Source organism: Bubalus kerabau, chromosome 22 (assembly GCF_029407905.1).
Source record: "Bubalus kerabau isolate K-KA32 ecotype Philippines breed swamp buffalo chromosome 22, PCC_UOA_SB_1v2, whole genome shotgun sequence".
In the NCBI taxonomy this organism is placed as follows: Eukaryota; Metazoa; Chordata; class Mammalia; order Artiodactyla; family Bovidae; genus Bubalus; species Bubalus kerabau.
In genome coordinates, this window is record NC_073645.1 from 14,089,629 (window position 1) to 14,109,931 (window position 20,303).

The following is a 20,303-nucleotide window of genomic DNA, read 5'->3' on the forward strand; positions in this document are numbered from 1 at the left end:
TCATAAAAGAAGAGAAGAAGGGATGGCCTATTTTTGTACTGCTCACAAGCTGTCACTGGTTTTTGCAGTTCTAGATGGTTGAAGAAGAAAAATCCTATTTCATGACATGAAAGTTATATGAAATTCAAATATTGATTGGTTTACTTATTTTCTAGGTCTTCTAGGTCTGCTTTTGTATCACAATGGCATTTGCTTGCTGATGGGCACATGTGTTTATAGTGTCTGGCTATTACAAACAAAGCTTCTATGAAATTTTGTATACAAATCTTTGTATGGATATATGTTTCCTTTTTTTTTCCCCCTTGGATGAATACCTAGGGTTGGAATGACTGGATCATTTTTAAGAAACTACCAAACTTTTCCAAAGTGATAATAGCATTTTATATTCCCAGTAACAATGTGTGAGAGTTAAGTTCTTCCACATCCTCACCAGCCCTTGGTGTAGTCAATCTGTTTGTTTTTAAATAGACTTCAAGTTCTTCCACATCCTCACCAGCCCTTGGTGTAGTCAATCTGTTTGTTTTTAAATAGACTTCATTTTTTAGAGGAGTTTTATATTCACAGCTAAAATGAAGAGAAGATACAATGATTTCCCATATTCTCTTTGCCCCCACATAGCTTCCTTCATTATTAACATCTCCTACCACAGAGGTATATTTGTTACAATTCATGGATATACTTTGACACATAATCACTCATATTCGTTACAATATAGTTTCATTATGGTTTATGCTTGGTGTTACACATTCTATTGAACAAATGTGTAATAACATGTATCCATCATTATGGTATTATACAGTGTATTTTCACTACCCTGAAATTCATCTGTTTCACCTGTTCCTCTGTTTCCCAACCCCACCAACCATTGATCTTTTAACTATCTCCCATGTTTTGCCTTTTTCAGAATATCGTATTTTAATAGTTGGGATTATACGGTCTGTAGCCATTTCAGATTGGCGTCTTTCACCTAGCAGTAGGCATCTAAGATTCTTCCATGTCTTGCCATGGCTTGATACGTCAGTTGTTTTTAGTTCTGAATTATATTCCTTTATAAGGATGTTCAGTTCAGTTCAGTTAAATTGCTCAGTTGTGTCCTACTCTTTGCGACCCCATGGGCTGCAGCATGCCAGGCTTCCCTGTCCATCACCAACTCCTGGAGCTTACTCAAATTCATGTCCATCGAGTTGGTGATGCCATCCAACCATCTCATCCTCTGTCGTCCCCTTCTCCTCCTGTCTTCAATCTTTCCCAGCATCAGGGTCTTTTCCAATGAGTCAGTTCTTTCCATCAGGTGGCCAAAGTATTGGAGCTTCAGGTTTAGCAATCAGTCCTTGAAGCGAATACTCACTTCTTTAGGATGAACTGGTTGGATCTCCTTGCAGTCCAAGGGGCTCTGAAGAGTCTTCTCCAACACCACAGTTCAAAAGCCTCAATTCTTCAGTGCTCAACTTTCTTTATAGTCCCCACCTCTCACATCCATACATGACTGCTGGAAAAACCATAGATTTGACTAGATGGACCTTTGTTAGCAAAGTAATGTCTCTGCTTTTTAACATGCTTTCCAGGTTGGTCATAGGTTTTCTTCCAAGCAGCAAGCGTTTTTTAATTTTATGGCTGCAGTCACTGTTCACAGTGATTTTGGAGCCCAAAAAAATAAAGTCTCTCACTGTTTCCATTGTTCTGAATTATATTTAGTTCTAATTTTAATTTAGTTTATAATTTAAATATATATAAGTATATATTTATTTTATAATTTTAATTTATGTTTATAATTTATAATTATAAGTTTAGTTGTGAATTATAATTAGTTCTGAATTATATTCCATTATATGGATGTACTGTGGTTTATTCATTTACCTATTGAAAGGCATTTTAGTTACGTCCTTTTGGGGAACTATGAAAAAAACTTTTATGAGCATTCATATGCACATTTTCTGTCGACATAAGTTTTCAGTTTCTTTGGATAATTACCAATGAACATGATTGCTAGATTGTATGGAACAAAAATATGTTTAATCTTGTAAGAAACTGTTAAACTGTCTTCCAAAATGGCTGTAATATTTTGCGTTCTCACCAGCAGTGAATGAGAATTCCTGTTGATCCACATCCTCACCAGCATTTGGTTGTCAGTGTTCAGATATTAGCTATTCTAATAGATGTGTAGTGATAGCTCATTTTAATTTGCATTTCCCTGATGACATAAAGTATGGAGCATCTTTTTATATGCTTATTTGGCATCTGTATATCTTATTTGATAAGATATCTGATAAGGTCTTTGGCCCATTTTAATCAGTTTGTGTTCTTATTACATTTTAAGAATTCTCTATATATTTTGGCTAATAGTCCTTTATTTGGTATACTTTTTGCACATATTTTCTCCCAGTCTCTGGCTTGTCTTATCATTCTCTTGATTATGTCTTTTACAAAGAATAAAATTAGTTTTAACGAAGCCCAGCTTATCTGTTATTTTTTTCATAGATCATGCCTTTGACGTTGAATCAAAAAAGTCGTTACCAAACACAGGGTCATCCAGATTTTCTAGAATTTTAATAGTTTTGCATTTTACATTTAGGTTTATATTCTTTTTAAGTTAATTTCTCTGACGGGTGTAAAGTCTATGTCTAGGTTAATTTTTTTGCATATGGATGTCCAGTTGCTCCAGCACCATTTGTTGAACAGATTGTCTGCTCCCTTGTGTAGCCTTTGCTTTTTTGTCAAAGATCAACTGACTATATTCATGTTGATCTGTTCCAGGGCTCTCTTCTGTTCCATTGATTCTGTTCTTTTGCCACTGCTACACTATCTTGATTGCTGTAGCTTTATAGTATGTCTTAAAGCTGGATATTGTGAGTTCTTCATCTTTGTTCCTCTATTTCAATTTCATGTTGGCTATCCTGAGTAGTCTTTTTTATTTTTAGTCATTCTAATAGGTATGTATTGATAATCTAATTGATATTTGCATTTACCTAATGACCAAAGATGTTAAATATGTTTTCATGTACTTATTTGCCCTCTGTGTGTCTTCAGAGAAATGTCAATTTATATCTTTTGCCCATTAAAAGAATTTTTTTTAAATTGAATTTTAAGTGTTCTTTATGTTCTCTGGATACATCTGTCTGTCAGATATATCCTTTGCAAGTATTTCCTCTATGGCTTGTTTTTTCATCCTTCAGCTGTTTTGGAAGAGAAGTTTTAAATTTTGATGAAGTCCATTTTACCAGTTTGTTCTGTTATGTATTGTGCTGTTGATGGCATATCTAAGAAATCTTTGCTTAAGGCCACAAAGGTTTTCTTCTATGTTTTCTTTTAGAAGTTTTTAGTTTTAGTTTTATATTTAAGTCTGTGATCTCTGACCCATTTGAAATTAATTTTTCTATACAATGTGAGATATGTATTCAAATTGCTATTTTTAAAATTGTATATAGATATCCAGTTGTTCTAGCAGTTGGTTGAAAGAGCTATCGTTTCTGTACTGCATTTCCTTTACAACTTTGTCATAAATCAAATACTCTTGTATGTGGAGGTTTATTTTTGAATACTGTATATATTCTGTTTCATTTATGTATCTCTCTGGCTGTTGGTACCCCACTGTTTTGATCACTGTAGCTTTAAAATGTGTTGAACTCAGGTGGTAGTGTTAGCCCATCAAATTTCTTCTTTATCAGAATTGTTTTGACTGTTCTAGGAACTTTGCATTTATCTGAGTTTTTAAATGAGCTTGTCAGTTAATCCCCCCAAAATACTTCCTGGGATTTTTTGTTGCAGTTGCATTGAATCTATAGATCAGTTTTGGAAGAATGGATTGGATATCTTAACACTGAGTCCACCAAATAATGAATGAGGCATATCTCTGTTTATTTTGGTCCCTTCTAATTTCTCTGAGCAATGTTTTTAATTTTCAGTGTATGGTGTTCCTGATCTATTGTTAAGATTTTTATTTAATTAGTTTATAATTTTTGAGGTTATTGCAAATGGTATTTTTTTTTTAATCAAATTCTGTTTCTTCCAAGCATATACAGAAACGTTACTTTTTGCATATTGGTCTTCTATCATACTACATTGCTAAACTCATTTAATAGTTCTGGTAACTTTTTTGAAGGTGTTGTCATATTTTTAACATATAAAAATGTAGATGTTCATGATGTCTGTGAATAAAGACAATTTTATTTCTACCTTCCCATCCTTTCCCTCTTCCTTTTTCTTCTCTTCTTTTTCCTCTTCCCTCTCCTTCGCTTCTTTCCTCCTCTCCCCCTCCTTTCAACTGATGACTTTGGCTAAAACATCTAGAACCTCTAATATAGTGTTGAATAGAGGTAGTGAAAGCAGAAATCCCTTTGTTGTTACTCATCTTGCTACTCTTCTTTGATTCAGTCTTCTGTCATAATATATGCTGTTAAGTATAGGTTTCTTATAAGTGCTCTTTATCAGGTTAAGGAAGTTCCCTTCTGTTCCAGTCTGCTTGTAATTCTTATTATGAATGGATGTTGAATACGTGTATCAAATTCAAGTCATTCATATGCACTTCTTTTGCATCTAGTAGTGATGAAAGTTTCTCATTTATTCTTTTAATCTACTGATTGATTTTTGAATGCCAGCTTGACCTTGCACTAGGATAAACTATTTTTTGTTAAGATATACTTTCCTATTTTATGTATTAGCTAATATTTTGTTAGGGAATTTTTGCCTCTTTTTTTTCCTGACAGGCAACTTTTTTTCATATTATATTAAAACAATTACATGTCAATAATAAGAAAACAGTCTAATAAAAATGAACAAAAGATTTGTACAGATACTTAACAAAAGAAGCTATACATAGGGTTAATACACACATCAAAAGGTGCTCAACATCATTAGTCATAGTCAGTTCAGTCACGTCCTACTCTTTGCGACTCCATGAACTGCAGCACGCCAGGCCTCCCTGTCCATCACCAACTTCCGGAGTTTACCCAAACCCATGTCCATTGAGTTGGTGATGCCATCTAGCAATCTCATCCTCTGTTGTCCCTTTCTCCTGCCTTCAATCTTTCCCAACATCAGGGTCTTTTCAGATGAGTCAGCTCTTTGTATCAGGTGGCCAAAATCTCCAATATTGAAGTTTCAGCTTCAGCATCAGTCCTTCCAATGAACACCCAGGACTGATTTCCTAAAGGAAGGATGGACTGGTTGGATCTCCTTGCAGTCCAAGGGACTCTCAAGAGTCTTCTCTAACACCACAGTTCAAAAGCATCGATTCTTCGGTGCTCAGCTCTCTTTATAGTCCAACTCTCACATCCATACCTGACTACTGGAAAAACCATAGCCTTGACTAGATGGAACTTTGTTGGCAAAGTAATGTCTCTGCTTTTGAATATGCTGTCTAGGTTGGTCATAACTTTCCTTCCAAGGAGTAAGGGTCTTTTAATTTCGTGCTGCAGTCACCATCTGCAGTGATTTTGGAGCCCAAAAAAATGAAGTCAGCCACTGTCGCCATTGTTTCCCCATCTGTTTGCCATGCAGTGATGGGATGGGATGCCGTGATCTTCGTTTTCTGAATGTTGAGCTTAAGCCAACTTTTTCACTCTTCTCTTTCACTTTCATTAAGAGGCTCTCTAGTTCTTCTTCACTATAAGGGAAATGCATAAATTAAATCCACAATCAGATACCACCCTCACACCCACTAGAAGGGTGATAATGAAGAAGACTGGCTACACCATCCACTCGTGAGTGTACAGAGCAACTGACATGTTTATCCACTGTTTGTGGGAATAGAAGATGGTACAACACTTTGGAGAACATTTTGCCTTTATCTTATAATTATTAGGGATATTGTTCTGTAATTTTTTCTGAGGATATCTTTGTCAGATTGTGGTATTCAGGTTATGTCAAACTCAAATTAATTGAAAGGTGTTCTCTCTCCATTTTCTTAGAGTTTGTCTTTAATTTGTGTAATTATAACCTTAAATGTTTGAGAGAATTTACCAGTGAACTACCAGGTTATTGCAAATGGTATTGGTTTTTGGAGGGTTTGGAGTTTTTATATAGGATTATTTTGTTTGAATATAAGTTGAATTTCTTTAATAGGTATAGGATTATTCAAATTTTCTTCTTGTGTCTTGTTTGGTGAATTGTGTTTTACTTTTTAATATAAAGCATTTCTTTAAAATTATTTAAAAAAATGAACTAAGCTAATTCCTTTCTTAAAGGAAGCAGTAAGGAGAATATAATACACCAAAATAAATAAATAAATAAAAAATGCATGATGGTCTTGAGCATTTGGGTTAATTGAGTATTCTGGGTACTTGTGATTTACTCTACTCTTCTTTGTTTTAGTGACTTTCAGCCCTGTTATTTGTATTGATTATAAAAGTTACGGTTTTATGCCAAAGAAGCATATTGTAAACTTTAAATATAAATATAGAAGGCAGGGGAAATTGAATCTTCTCTGGCATTTTTGTTTTTTTTAAAACAGATTTGTTTTTCTTTAAGCAAATATAAAATGGATGAAAACAGAAGAGTCACTGTTTGCTTAGAGGTTTTGTATAATCTCAGATTATTCTATAACAATCAGCCACTTTAAAGAAAGGTGATCTCTGAAACTCTACAGTTTATATCTTTAAAATATTTTCTCCTTTTTAAGGCAAACAGTTCTGAATCTAAAGATTATCTCCAAGTTTGTCTTCGAGTAAGACCATTCACACAGCCAGAAAAAGAACATGAGTCTGAGGTTGGTGCTGAATTTAATTTTATAATTTATTTCCATTAAGTGAGCACGATATCATCGTTTTAATTTACTTGTTGTGGGTTTTTAATTATTTGTGTTCTAGGGCTGTGTGTATATTTTGGATTCACAGACTGTTGTCCTGAAGGATCCTCAGTGTACTACCCTTGGTCGTTTAAGTGAGAAAAGCTCTGGGCAGATGGCACAAAAATTCAGTTTTTCCAAGGTAGGTGCCCATATGAAACTGAAGGTTTTTCTTTTAAGATAAAAAGACTTGGCTTAAGCTAAATTGCTGCTGCTGCCGCTGCTAAGTCACTTCAGTCGTGTCTGACTCTGTGTGACCCCATAGACGGCAGCCCACCAGGCTCCCCCATTCCTGGGATTCTCCAGGCAAGGACACTGGAGCGGGTTGCCATTTCCCTCTCCAATGCATGAAAGTGAAAAGTGAAAGTGAAGTCGCTCAGTCGTGTCCGACTCTGTGAGACCCCATAGACAGCAGCCCACCAGGCTCCTCCGTCCATGGGATTTTCCAGGCAAGAGTACTGGAGTGGGGTGCCATTGCCTTCTCCGAAATTGCTACCTAATTGTATATAATGAACTCTACACACCTTGTGCTTATGAAACTTAGATCTTAGGTTCTGGTATTTTTTTCTCAATGGTAGGGCTCAACTTTTAGGTGTGTAAACATATAATTGGAAGTGAACAAATCATTGTAAAAATCTTACAGTCTCTTTGTGGTTGGTGGAAACGTTCTTTTAAAAATTTAGATGAAAGGTTATTGGCTGGATCAGATTTCTGTCGTGAAAACTTTTGGCAGTAGTTAAACTAGCAATTGTATCTGTTGGGATTGGGGATATGTCAACTCTAAGAATGAGTCTTGTAAGACAGATATTTTAAATATTAAAAATGTTAAAGGGTAGAACTCATGACTATTAATTAACCTGAATTTTCTAAAAATACTTGTTTTAAAAAATGCTTGTTTAGGTTTTTGGCCCAGAAACTACACAGAAGGAATTCTTCCAGGGTTGCATTCTGCAGCCAGTTAAAGACCTCTTGAAAGGACAGAGTCGGCTGATTTTTACTTATGGGCTAACCAATTCCGGAAAAACTTACACGTTTCAAGGTAAATGGTTTTATTTTTGGTAGAAAGAAAAAAGGAAGCCCTAATATTTGCTCATTTTCATAATACTTATAGTTATGTTTCCATTACCTTGCAAATTTGCTCTGTTTTTAATAGTAATAGCATATTGAATGTGTATTGCCCATGGCTTTTAAATCAGATTGACTTAATTTGTAAAACTACTTTACCCATATGATAGAGAACTAAATGATGAAAACTTGGAAAAAGGACTGATGTAACATAAGGAATTAAGCATAGAAAACCAGGGAAACACCATATTTTATTTTACTTTTATACTTTGTGATAATGAATGATAGCCAGTCTTAAAATCTGATCTGAATGTAAAATTTCAGGTTTTACATCAGACTAATAGCTGATAAATGTCAGTTATACAATGAAAACCAAAGTGATGGAACACTGAGTAATCTGCAACTTTTCTCACTTTTTGTCTTAGCTTTTTAACTCTTGCCTATTGGTGGTATAAAAGGAGTCTTGGTAGCTCAACAATGTTTCTTTACTCTTAGTACTTTGAGAGACTGTAAAACACAAATTCTTGTCATAGGCACAGAAGAAAATACTGGCATTCTTCCTCGAACTTTGAATGTATTATTTGATAGTCTTCAGGAAAGACTGTATACAAAGATGAACCTTAAACCACATAGGTCCAGAGAATACTTACGGTTATCACCAGACCAAGAGAAAGAAGAAGTCGCTAGCAAAAGTGCATTACTTCGGCAAATTAAAGAGGTATGGGAGTATTTTAGCAGATAAAATACACATAATTGTGACCTTTTATTAGCTCTTCAGTTTGTTTCAGCCTGTATTGAAATAGCTTGTTGTAGTTGTTGTCTTTTCTTTGTGATTAAAAGCTTTTTTGAAGACATCTCTTCATTTTGTATTGTACAAACAGCTGAAATGTTTAAACAAAACAAATGTAAATGTTCTTTAATCATTTTAGGTTGTTGTAGAAACAGCAACTTTCTATATAATGATTTTTTTAAATCCTTTTTCTATTTGTAAAAGTAATGTGTATATACAAAATCTAAACAAGAGGATATGAAAAATAAAAAATAATTTTCTGTAATTTCATTTCTGAAGAGAAAAACTAATATTAACAGATATGAGCATATCCTTTTTGATCTTTTTCTCAGTATACCAAAAATAATAAAATCTATGTACTGAGGTTTCTATGTATGTCTATATATTGTTTAGTCTCTGAGTCATGTCCGATTCTTTGTGACCCCATGGATTGTAGCCCACCAGGCTTCTCTGTCCATGGGATTTCCCAGACAAGAATACTGAAGTGAGTTGCCATTTCCTTCTCCAGAGCATATTCTGGACCCAGGGATTGAACCTGTGTCTCCACCTTGGCAGGCGGGTTCTTTACCACTGAGCCACCGGGAAGTTCATGTACACACGCAAATATAGTCATATATAAACAGTCGCGTATATCTTTATTCCTTTTTTTTATATGTGGGATAATGGTCTTTTATTTGAACAAAAATGAGATTTTATTATAAAGACACTCTATAACGTGCTTTTTCATTTAACATATCATAAGTCTGTTACTACATTAGTTCACGTGTCTCATCGGTTTATGTTTCCTTTTTTAATAATTTTTTATTAAAACATGTTTTAATAAAGTTATACTTGTCTATTTTTTCCTTCTGTGCCTTCTGGATTTTGTGTTATGTTTTTGCATGTTTATTCTAAGATTGTTAAAAACTAGTAACAATCTTTTTGGATATATTGAAAACACTGATGGGGATTTGTTTTTAAATAATTTAGAAATCAGGGTTTCAAAGTAGTGTTGCTCAGTAGAGAGTAAAGTTCAGAGTCCATGATTATGCTCTCTGAGAGTAAAATAGTATTTTAACAAGATTTGTGGAGATTGGTGGATATTTGTATAGATAATTCATAGAGGAAATTCAAGTCATTAATACCGAAAAAAAAATTCTCCAACAGGTTGTCTAGTTAAAATATTATTTTGCCTGTGAAATTATTAAAATATTAAAATCTTGAGATCATATTTTCTTTTTTAAAAATCTCTTTTTATTGAGGTTGCTGTACAGTATTATATGTTTCAGGTATATGACATGAGATACACACTTTCCCTTCCATATATTGATTGTAAACTGTATTTCTCCAAAGCAATTTAGCAATACTATATTATGAGTGAGAACCTAAAAAAAAGTTCGTTATCTTTTCATCTATCAATTCAGATTAAGGTATATAGCCTAAGGGAACAATTAAATTACAGAAAGAAAAAATATACTAAGATGTCTATCTTAATAGTATTTAATTAAGTCGTTTCACATCACATCTCGTCAGTTATGCAGCCACCAAATGTTTGTTAATAATTTTTAATTTTATAGAGAGAAAGCTTACAATGCAATCAGTGTAGGGAAAAGAAAAGAAAGGAATATATTGAGATATTAATAGTAATTGCCTCTGAGTGGCAGGGATCATATATGACGGTATTCCTTTGAATATTTTCTGTAATTTCCCCAAATTTCTTATTAGGTTGTTGAACTGAGTAGATGTAAGGCTGGTGACTTATTTGGATAGGTAATGAATTTACTGGTTATTTAATCGTAACAAAAAACATTTTTTAACTTAAGAACTCTTTTTCAGGTTGTTACGCATAACGACAGTTATGGTGCTCTTTATGGTAAGGTTTCCTTTCTCATAGACTTTTAAGATGTGGATTATTTAAAAGGCTTTTAATTTTTGAGTCACTTCTGGTGATTTAATTTCTTTAATGACACAGTCAATAATACTTCAAAAATGGTACATAACTCTATGAAATGCCAGTCACCATAAGGTTTTATTTGGATTTAATAACTGATTGTTACTGATTGTTAACTTTTACTGATTGTTAACTTTTATGTTGAATTCAAGAGTGGCACTATTTTTTTCTCTGCCCTTTACATTTAATTTCATTTTGGTTTGTTAACATATTTGCAAAACAAAAAAGCCAAATTTTGGTTAACACAAATATTTTTATCTGCTTTGGTCCAAAAAAATTTGGACACTGCTAATTAGAAGATTTGTATACTTAGTTTCTCAAGCTGGGGAGGCTTAAAAGATAATAAGATAATAGCCTATTATCTTATTTAATTTTGTGATTATCTTTTTTTTATTTTCTGTAGGAAGTCTAACAAACTCTTTGAGTATCCCAGAGTTTGAAGAATCCATGAAAGATTGTGAACACTCAAACTTGAATATAGATATTAATAGAAAATTTTCTGTGTGGGTATCTTTCTTTGAGATTTACAACGAATGTATTTATGATTTGTTTGTTCCTGTATCATCTAAGTTCCAAAAGAGAAAGACACTGCGCCTTTCCCAAGATGTAAAGGGCTATTCTTTCATAAAAGGTATACTGATGAGTATTTTTTACTTTTTTGCTCTGCAGTTTCTTTCTAGGCTTTGTTATAGGAAAGTAGACTGGAAATTGAAAGTTTTTATACTATTTATTAATTGCAAGATAGTAAGAGTAGTTTGTGCTTTGAAAATATGTTTTGGTATTTTCATTAAACCTGAAGGTAAAAGAGTTTAGTAATTTGTTTCTTGAGCATTATTGATGGAATTTTAGGGAATAGGAAAAGCTGTGTGTGTATATTCACATTATTCTGCTGCTTTGTAACAGTATTCAGACCTTGGAGTTACTTGGTATACCACAGTGGTATTTTTCCAACCTTTTAAAAATCACTACCCTACAGCAGGAAATACTTACTAATGACATCATGATTCTCAACCTGCACGCGTGCGCGTGTGTGTGTGTATGCATATTTACAATTGAAAATGATCATTAATTATATTTACCCTCACTGCAAGGAATACACTTTGGTGTTTTGTACATTCTACTTCATTTTTACAAAATGCTAGTTATGGCTCAAGAAATTTGATTTCATGACTCACAAATGAATTGCAATCTATCTAAAATCTCATAGCTAGTTAATTATCTAGGTTTACTCTGTAATGTACTTGGTCTTTTTTTTTTTTTTTTCCTATGTCTAAATCTGAGGAATCTTAACCTATTTTTAATTTTCCCTTTGGCAAACTGTTGAGGATCATTTACTTTTTGTGTTTATGCTAGAAAATCATTATAATATCCTCATCTTGTGTATTTATTTCCTAGTGGAATATGAGATAGCTGAGTTGGCTATACCTAGGACGTGTTATTAAAAGAAAGATTTCATTATATGTCTTTAGGAAAGAGATTACAAATCTTCAAAGAGATTACATTGTATAGCAAATGCTGTACATTTGTAAATTGATATGTGCCTCTTTATTTTTTAAAGACCTACAGTGGATTCAAGTATCTGATGCCAAAGAAGCGTATAGACTTTTAAAGCTAGGAACAAAGCATCAGAGTGTTGCTTTCACAAAACTGAACAATGCTTCTAGTAGAAGGTAAGGAGTAAATCTTGTGGTATAAGCCTGACCTGAGGCACCCAGGTGTTCTGTGCTAATTTGAAAGTGAAAGTGAAAGTCACATAGCCCCTTCGGACTCTGCGATCCCATGGACTGTAGCCCGCCAGGCTCCTCTGTCCGTGGAATGCTACAAGCAAGAATACTGGAGTGGATTGCCATTTCCTTCTCCAGGGATCTCCCCGACCCATGGATTAAACCTGGGTCTCCTGCATTGCACGCGGATTCTTTACCAACTGAGCTTCTAGGGAAGCCCTAGTAGCTGTGCTTATTTAAATACAACTAATTTAAGATTAAATCAGACAGTAGGTTTTCTGATATGTTAAATAAGATTATCAGGACTAATTTCTTGTTCTAACATACAATTTACTAATTTGCACTCAACGTGAATATTTTTATTCTTTCTATACTTGAACATCTAAGCTCAGTGTTTTAATTGCCTGTAATATAGGACATTTCTCTGGGTTTTTTCTACTTACTCCATGAACATAGACACTGTATAAATACTGAGTTCGGCCAGTATTTCAAAGGGCTAAGGAAGGATGTTTTCATGAAAGGGATTGGAGAATGAGAAACAAAAAGATGTTAAGTTTAAACAGTGAGATACTTAAAACAGATTTTCTCTTAAAGGAGAAAGAGCCCCGTCTCCCATGTGTGGCTTAAGGACAACATATAATCCAGATAAGCCAATATTTAGTAGGCATCTAAGCCAAATGTATACTTTGCTTGATTCAAGTGATTTAGCTGTACATTATACCATTTTAATAAGTAATATCTTTGCAAGCAAATTGAGACTTTATTATGAATTACTTCATTCATAGAAGTTGGAATGTTGAGAAGAGTAAATTTGAAGGCTCTGGGGCTAAGTGAAAGAAAGATAAGCTCTTTGGTTTTAGTAGTTGAGTGTTATATAGGTGACAGTGGAGCACTAAACTGGGATACCTGACAGCTAGTTGGAGAATGTAGTCCTGTAATGATGGCTAGTATTAGGATAAAAAATAGATACTGATTTAGATGCTTGCCTCTCCTATTAGAATGCAGAAATAAAGAATGATAATATTTAATCTTTGTTTATTTCTTTTAGTCACAGCATATTTACCATTAGAATATTACAGATTGAAGATTCAGAAATACCACATGTAGTACGAGTCAGTGAGTAAGTTGAGCATTGTTTAAATTGTAATTATTTTGAATTTTTTTGTTTTGAAGAATTTTTTAAAGTTTTTTTCCTCTGGTTAATTTAGATTGTCTTTATGTGATCTTGCTGGCTCAGAACGAAGCATGAGGACACAGAATGAAGGTGAAAGGTTAAGGGAGACTGGGAATATCAACACTTCTTTATTGACTCTGGGAAAGTGTATCAGTGTTTTGAAGAACAGCGAAAAGTCAAAGTAAGAGTTGCTGAACATGTTATCAGCATATCAAGGATTATATTAATAATATTTAAACTTTCAGCTTTGCTAGTTTTAGAAAGTTCTTTTGTTTTTAACTTGCTTCTTACGTAATGACTAGGAATGATAGAAATTATCATTGGCATTATCAATGGCATCATCAGTCAATGCCAGTGACTCAGGTAAACACAGTATATTTTCTATAGCAAATATGTATCAACAGACAACATAGATAATAAGCTTCTAATGCTGGTTTATTAACAGACTTTGAAACCATATTATTCTTAATGCACTGTGTTTTTCTAGATGTGGTAGATTTCTGTATTAACTAGCATTTTAGGCTAAGTAAATGATAAATCCAGCCTTTACCATTTTCTAGTTAAGGTTTATATATTGCATAATTGCTATACACTAGAGAACACAACCCACTTCATTGTGACTTCCTTTACATTTTGCCTAGTTGGTTATTATTGTCAGTACTAATAATAATAGTAGCAGTGTTTAAAGAAAACAACATGAATAAACAGAAAATGACTAGTACAAATGAAACTAATCACTAACCTAGAATTTAAGTCCATGGTTGTTATGTTATTTCTTTGTAAAATTTATCAGTATCCTGACTTCACGGGACTTGTTTTAACTTTTAATTTTTTGAAAATTTTTTCCATAGGTTTCAACAGCATGTGCCTTTCCGGGAAAGTAAATTGACCCACTATTTTCAAAGTTTTTTTAATGGTAAAGGGAAGATATGTATGATTGTCAACATTAGCCAATGTTCTTTTACCTATGATGAGACACTCAATGTGTTGAAGTTCTCAGCCATTGCACAAAAAGTAAATATAGCTAAATTTCAGAATTTGTTAAGCTTCGTATTATTAGAGTAGTAATGATTTTTTTTCTTAGAGTAGATAATACATTTTGCACTTATAGCTGTAAACCTAGAAAATAATTGAAAATTAAAAATGTAATATTTGAGTAGTAGGCATAGGAAAAAAATTGAAAGTTACCCATGCTTAAGAGTAAAATGACCTCAGTAATAAATAACTTACCCATTACAAATTGCAAGTATGCAGCGAACTATATGCTGTGCTGTCTATCTGGCTTATATAGTGGCTAATCAGGAAACCCCCTGCTGGGAATAGTACTAAGAACTTAACCAAGGAAAGTAGATTTATATGTAGTATACATGTGTAATTAGCTTTTTTCTTATCAAATATGTATTTGAGTGTGCTAATTCCTTCTATATTTGGATAGATTTTTCTTTTTAATTCTCAAGTTGTCATTTGACTTAAATTTATAATTGTTTTTTCTTTGTTGACAGTTTTTGCCTTTGTTTTAAAAGTTACATTCAATATTTTACCAGGTTTGTGTTCCAGATATTTTAAATTGCTCTCAAGAGAAATCATTTGGACCTGTCAAATCTTCTCAAGATGAATCATTAGATATTAATAATTCAGATAATAAAATACTAAATGAAAAAAGATCCACGATTTCATGGGAAAGTAGCCTAGAAGATGTGGTGGAAGATGAAGATTTGGTTGAGGATCTAGAAAAAGCTGAAGAAAAGCAGAATGTGGAAACTGAATTTATTGATGAAGATCTAGATGATACATTAGAGGATGATAAGGCTTTTAGTAGCCATGCGGGGAAGAGAGTATGTATTAACTCATACTTCTAAAACTGGCTTATTTATTATTCTGAAGTTATGGTTAGTAATTCTTAAGGCTCTTTCTCCCATTTTTTCCAACAATACACTAAGTTTATCTTTCATTACATGTTTTGAAAGTTGCCATTTCCTTCTCCAGTACATGAAAGTGAAAGTGAAGTCACTCAGTCGTGTTTGACTCTTAGCGACCCCATGAACTGCAGCCTACCAGGCTCCTCTGTCCATGGGATTTTCCAGGCAAGAGTACTGGAGTAGGGTGCCATTGTCTTCTCCAAATATAATGAATACTCATTTGCATTTCATCTGGATTTGCTAGTTGTTAAAATTTTACCATTTTTATATTCTCTTTCTGTGAGTGTGAATATACATCTTTTTTGCCTGTATCATTTGAAAACAAGATGCAGACATAATGACACCTTACAACTAACTACTTCAGCATGTTTCCCAAGAACATGGGCATGTTCCTCACAATCAAAAGGCCATTTTCATACCTAAGCACTTTCACATTAATACAGTAACATAGTGTTGTATTGTCCATATCGAGATTTCTCTAGTGGTCCAAATATTTCCTTTCATAGCCACTTTGTTTTTGATCTACAATGCAATACATTGCTTTTGATTATCATGTTTCTTTAGTTAATCTCTAATCTAGCATAGATATTTTTGAAAATTTGTGGTTAGTTGTCTTGTAAAAAACCTCCATTCTGGATCATCTTATTATCATAAGATAATTATCATAAGATGATCCAGGTTTAACACTTTAGGCAAGCTTGTTATATATATGAAGTTCTGAATTTCCCATTGAATCACATTAGGAGGCAGACAGTGTCTAATTTCTCCATTTTTGGTGAAGCCAAGTTTTGGTTAACTCGGTGTTGTGTTTCAGGTCTCTTTTCATTGTTCCCCAGTATCGTTTCACCCTGTGATTTTAGCATACTCCTCCAAAATTTTACCTTGCAGTCTTAAGTACAGGAGTGCAAAATGTGTGCCTAGTACCGATTATTCTATTTTAAAAAATCGCTTGATTGTCTTATATTTATAGAAACAAATAGGATTTAATGGTGTTTCTTGTAATTTCTGTCCAAATAAAATTCATACATATATTTAAGTTTCCTTAATCCTGAAATACGGCTTCCCAGGTGGCTCAGTGGTAAAGAATTCGCCTGCCAGGGCAGGAGATGCAGGTCTGATTCCTAGGTCAGAAAGATCTCCTGGGGAAGGAAATGGCAACTTGCTCTGATATTCTTGCCTGGAGAATCCCATGGACAGAGGATCCCGGCGAGCTACAGTCCATGGGGTTGTAAAGAGGCAGACACGACTGAGTGACTGAGCACGCATGCACACAGTTCTGAAATATAGATCATGTCCACATTACTGGTTCCCCTCTTTTAACTGACTTTCAGTGGTGTTGACACATCTGACATCATAGTACTCTTTTGGACTATAGACGTTTAAATAGATCAATGATGTATTGAGTTAAATACTCTCATCTTAATAGTTTATTCCAGTGTCCCTGAAAGCCATTGTTGTGCCTGTGTTGCTTAGAAATGAAGATGAAAGCTTCAGATGCCATTAGTTCTAGTTTATCTGGTCACCATGTGATTGAACATGCTTTACCCTGGATCTCTGTGATGTAGTTCTTCCCTCAGTGAAAAACTAGGCTAAGTTGTCAATGTAATGTTTGTTAAGCTTATTAAGTTAGTCATTTATGAATTTATTAAGGAAAAATAATGTCATTTATGTAGGATTATATAGTGTAAATGCATATCTTATAATATTTACTAGGTACTTCAAATTTAAAATTTCATCCAAGTTTTTTGTAATACTTCTCAAAATGAAAATGATTAGGCTTCTCATGCTTCACATTGTTAGCATTTTATTAATTAGAGGGTTGTCAGTATTAAAGATCATTATGAAATTATTAAAGATCATTATGAAATATATTGATAGTAACATATTTATGCTTAAAATTCATTTAACTTGAATAACCAACCAGAATTTTTTTCACTCAATACTTTATCATATACTAACAGTGGTAGAAAACTAGTTGTTGAGAATTACTGAAAGAAACCAATTTCCCAAGGTTTTCCCACATTCATACAGATTTCTCTGAGTCTCCCACATTTCTTCCATGTGAAAAGTGAAAGTGTTAGTAAGGCGTGTCTGACTCTCTGTGACCCCATGGACTGTGCCTGCCAGGCTGCTCTGTCCATGGATTTCCCAGGCAGAAATTCTGGAGTGGCTTGCCATTCCCTTCTGCAAAGGATCTTTCCCACCCAGGGACTGAACCTGGGTCCCCTCCATCGCAGATGGGTCCTATACCATCTGAGCCATTAGAGAAGCCCCTCTTCTTCAGTAGTTACTGTGAGTTACTATTAAATATTTATTGTTTTGAACAGTGGGAAAAGTCTGTGGTTATTTAAAATTATAAAAATATTATATAATCATGACAGAATCTAGAAAAAGAAAAAGGGAAATAAATATATATGTCTCTAAATCTACTTATCGTGTTAATAGATTTTTACTGTTTGTTGCAATATTGTTAACTGATTTTCTTCATTTAAAAATAAATTGTGGAAATTATGAATTGTAAATATGTCATCATAATTCATTACAGTAGTTTTACCGTATGATGGTGCCATAGTTGAACCCATTTCTTAAGTTTGACTTAAGTTGCGTTTTACTTTTTTTTCTTTATGTACAACCACTTGTTGCAAAAAACACAGTGTCTATTTTATAGCCAAAATATAAAATTATTTCCTCAGTAGAAGTTCTTAGAATTTCAAAGTCAAGGTATCTGTAAAATATTTTCAAATATAAAATTGAGAAAGTAAAAGATCTGTAGCTTTGAGAGAGTTTATTAGTTTCTTATTGAGAAACTTTAATCAGAAACCTTAAAAAAAGGCTATCAGGCTGTTTTCTTGACTGCTATAATTTACATACCTATACTGGCTATAATGTCAAATTTTAATTGTTTTATTGTTTATTGTCCATGTTAAATGATTAATTATGTGTGTGCTTTCAAAGACAGAGTTGTTGCTTACATTTGGATAGTTATAGAAACCCAATAAAATATGTAATATCTTCCTTTGCCATTTTGAAAACTGGGGATTCGCAGTAACTGCTCTATATTTTGACAGACTAACTTTAAACTCAGACTTAAGCATTTACCACAGACTTGGTCCTTACTTTCCCTACCTAGGAAATTTGAGTGCTCCTACTAAGTATAAAAAGGGTTGTGTAGATTAAATGAAATAAAATATGAACTCCCCAAAGTAGTTCCTAGTAGATAATAGATGCTCAAATTTTCTTTTCTCTTCATTCTTTGTGTAACCAGACAGACATTTGAACTGTGTTTCTAAAATGTGGGGAGACGAACTTGATTTTTCACATTAATCAATCTCTGCATATACATAGTTTTTAGTGAAAATACTATCTTTGTTAAAAAGAAACATAGTAATGAAATGAAAAGTTTTATTTTTAAACACATGGGATATCTTTCTCTTGGAATTTATTTGCTTTTTAATTAGAATTTTAATATTTATATTTTAGAAACTTCTGGATTTAATAGAAGATTTGAAAAAAAAACTAATAAATGAAAGAAAGGAAAAGTTAACATTGGAATTTAAAATTCGTGAAGAAGTTACACAGGAGTTTACTCAGTATTTGGCCCAACGAGAAGCTGACTTTAAGTAAGGTTTTTTGTTCATGTCTAATAAAAATTGAAAATTTTATTTACTTGTGAAAAAAATTTATTTTTGCTTTTTTATATTAGGTGACTTCTAAACTCTAACCTTTATGCAAGCTTGGAAATAGCTATTACTAATCCCCATGGTGACTGTGAATTATATATGAGTGATCATTTAAATTGACTTTTAATTTATAAGTCTTTTTATTTACTGTCTGAGCTCAGATGGTAAAGAATCTGCTTTCAATACAAGAGACCTGGGGTCAATTCCTGCGTCAGAACGATCCCCTGGAGAAGGAAATGTCAACCCACTTCAGTATTCTTGCCTGGAAAGTCCCATGAACAGATGAGCCTGGTGGGCTAGTCAATGGGGCCTCAGAGAGTTGGACACGACTCAGCAACTAACATTTTCACACTTTTACTTTAATTTATAATGTGCTTATCCTTAGAAATTTAAAATAAAAATGTAAAGTAGTGGTTTTTCTGTTTCTTAATGGGATTAATTTCTGTTATAAAGGGAAACTCTCCTTCAGGAACGAGAAATTTTAGAAGAAAATGCTGAATGTCGTTTGGCTATTTTCAAGGATTTGATTGGTAAATGTGATACTCAGGAGGAACCAAAGAATGAAGATCACGCCATGAAAGATGAAACTGAAGTATGTTAACTGAAATATTAAATACATGAAGCATAGGTACCAGGATTTAGTATATAACATCAGTGATAATTTAATATACTTCAGAATTTAAAAAAAACTTAATATGTAACTTTAAGTAAGTGTGCTTTGTTAGGAATGGAAACACAAATAGTTTAAGTGTAGCTACTGAACTTAGAAAAAAGGAGCTTTTACATTTATATCTCAGTTTGGTGTTGCTTGAGTCATTGTGTTGTTTGTAGGTAGATTGCTTTTTGTCTGATTATGGGATACCCACTCAGATTTGTTTTAAACTCAAGAATTTTACGTGGCTGACAGACTTGTAGGATCATTTAATTCTATTCTGATTAAAACAAAAATATTTATATATAGAAAAATCATTCTTGCTTGGCTGAGTAACCATTCTCTACTGTTTAGGAAACATTTTTCTTTTCTGCTGCTTCTACGGAAGCTGAAATTAATCACATCTTTTTGGAATGGTTGGTGGTTTTTGTTTTGCTTTGTTTTTTAATTACTCAGTTCAGCGGTCCACGATGATAATGTCTAGGCTCTTGCCCTCAAACCATCATTCTGTGTCCCTGACATAGTTTGGGATTCAGTCTGAATTGTGAAAAGGAAGATTTGTTTCTTCAGCTTGCCCCAAAAATCTTT

General features: G+C 33.3%; 1 protein-coding gene across 3 annotated transcripts in view; it reads left to right on the forward strand.

The window, feature by feature from the left end:
* Positions 1 to 20,303, forward strand: part of KIF20B (kinesin family member 20B) — an 85,364-nt gene that overhangs the window by 7,765 nt on the left and 57,296 nt on the right. For all 3 annotated transcript variants that reach the window (XM_055560066.1, XM_055560065.1, XM_055560067.1), the window contains exons 3-15: positions 6,617 to 6,703; positions 6,804 to 6,923; positions 7,682 to 7,820; positions 8,380 to 8,564; positions 10,452 to 10,488; positions 10,970 to 11,197; positions 12,125 to 12,236; positions 13,339 to 13,410; positions 13,499 to 13,645; positions 14,316 to 14,478; positions 15,009 to 15,299; positions 18,864 to 19,003; positions 19,517 to 19,655. In XM_055560066.1, the coding sequence (XP_055416041.1) occupies positions 6,617 to 6,703; positions 6,804 to 6,923; positions 7,682 to 7,820; positions 8,380 to 8,564; positions 10,452 to 10,488; positions 10,970 to 11,197; positions 12,125 to 12,236; positions 13,339 to 13,410; positions 13,499 to 13,645; positions 14,316 to 14,478; positions 15,009 to 15,299; positions 18,864 to 19,003; positions 19,517 to 19,655 (1,860 nt within the window). The remainder of the gene's footprint in view (positions 1 to 6,616; positions 6,704 to 6,803; positions 6,924 to 7,681; positions 7,821 to 8,379; positions 8,565 to 10,451; positions 10,489 to 10,969; positions 11,198 to 12,124; positions 12,237 to 13,338; positions 13,411 to 13,498; positions 13,646 to 14,315; positions 14,479 to 15,008; positions 15,300 to 18,863; positions 19,004 to 19,516; positions 19,656 to 20,303) is intronic.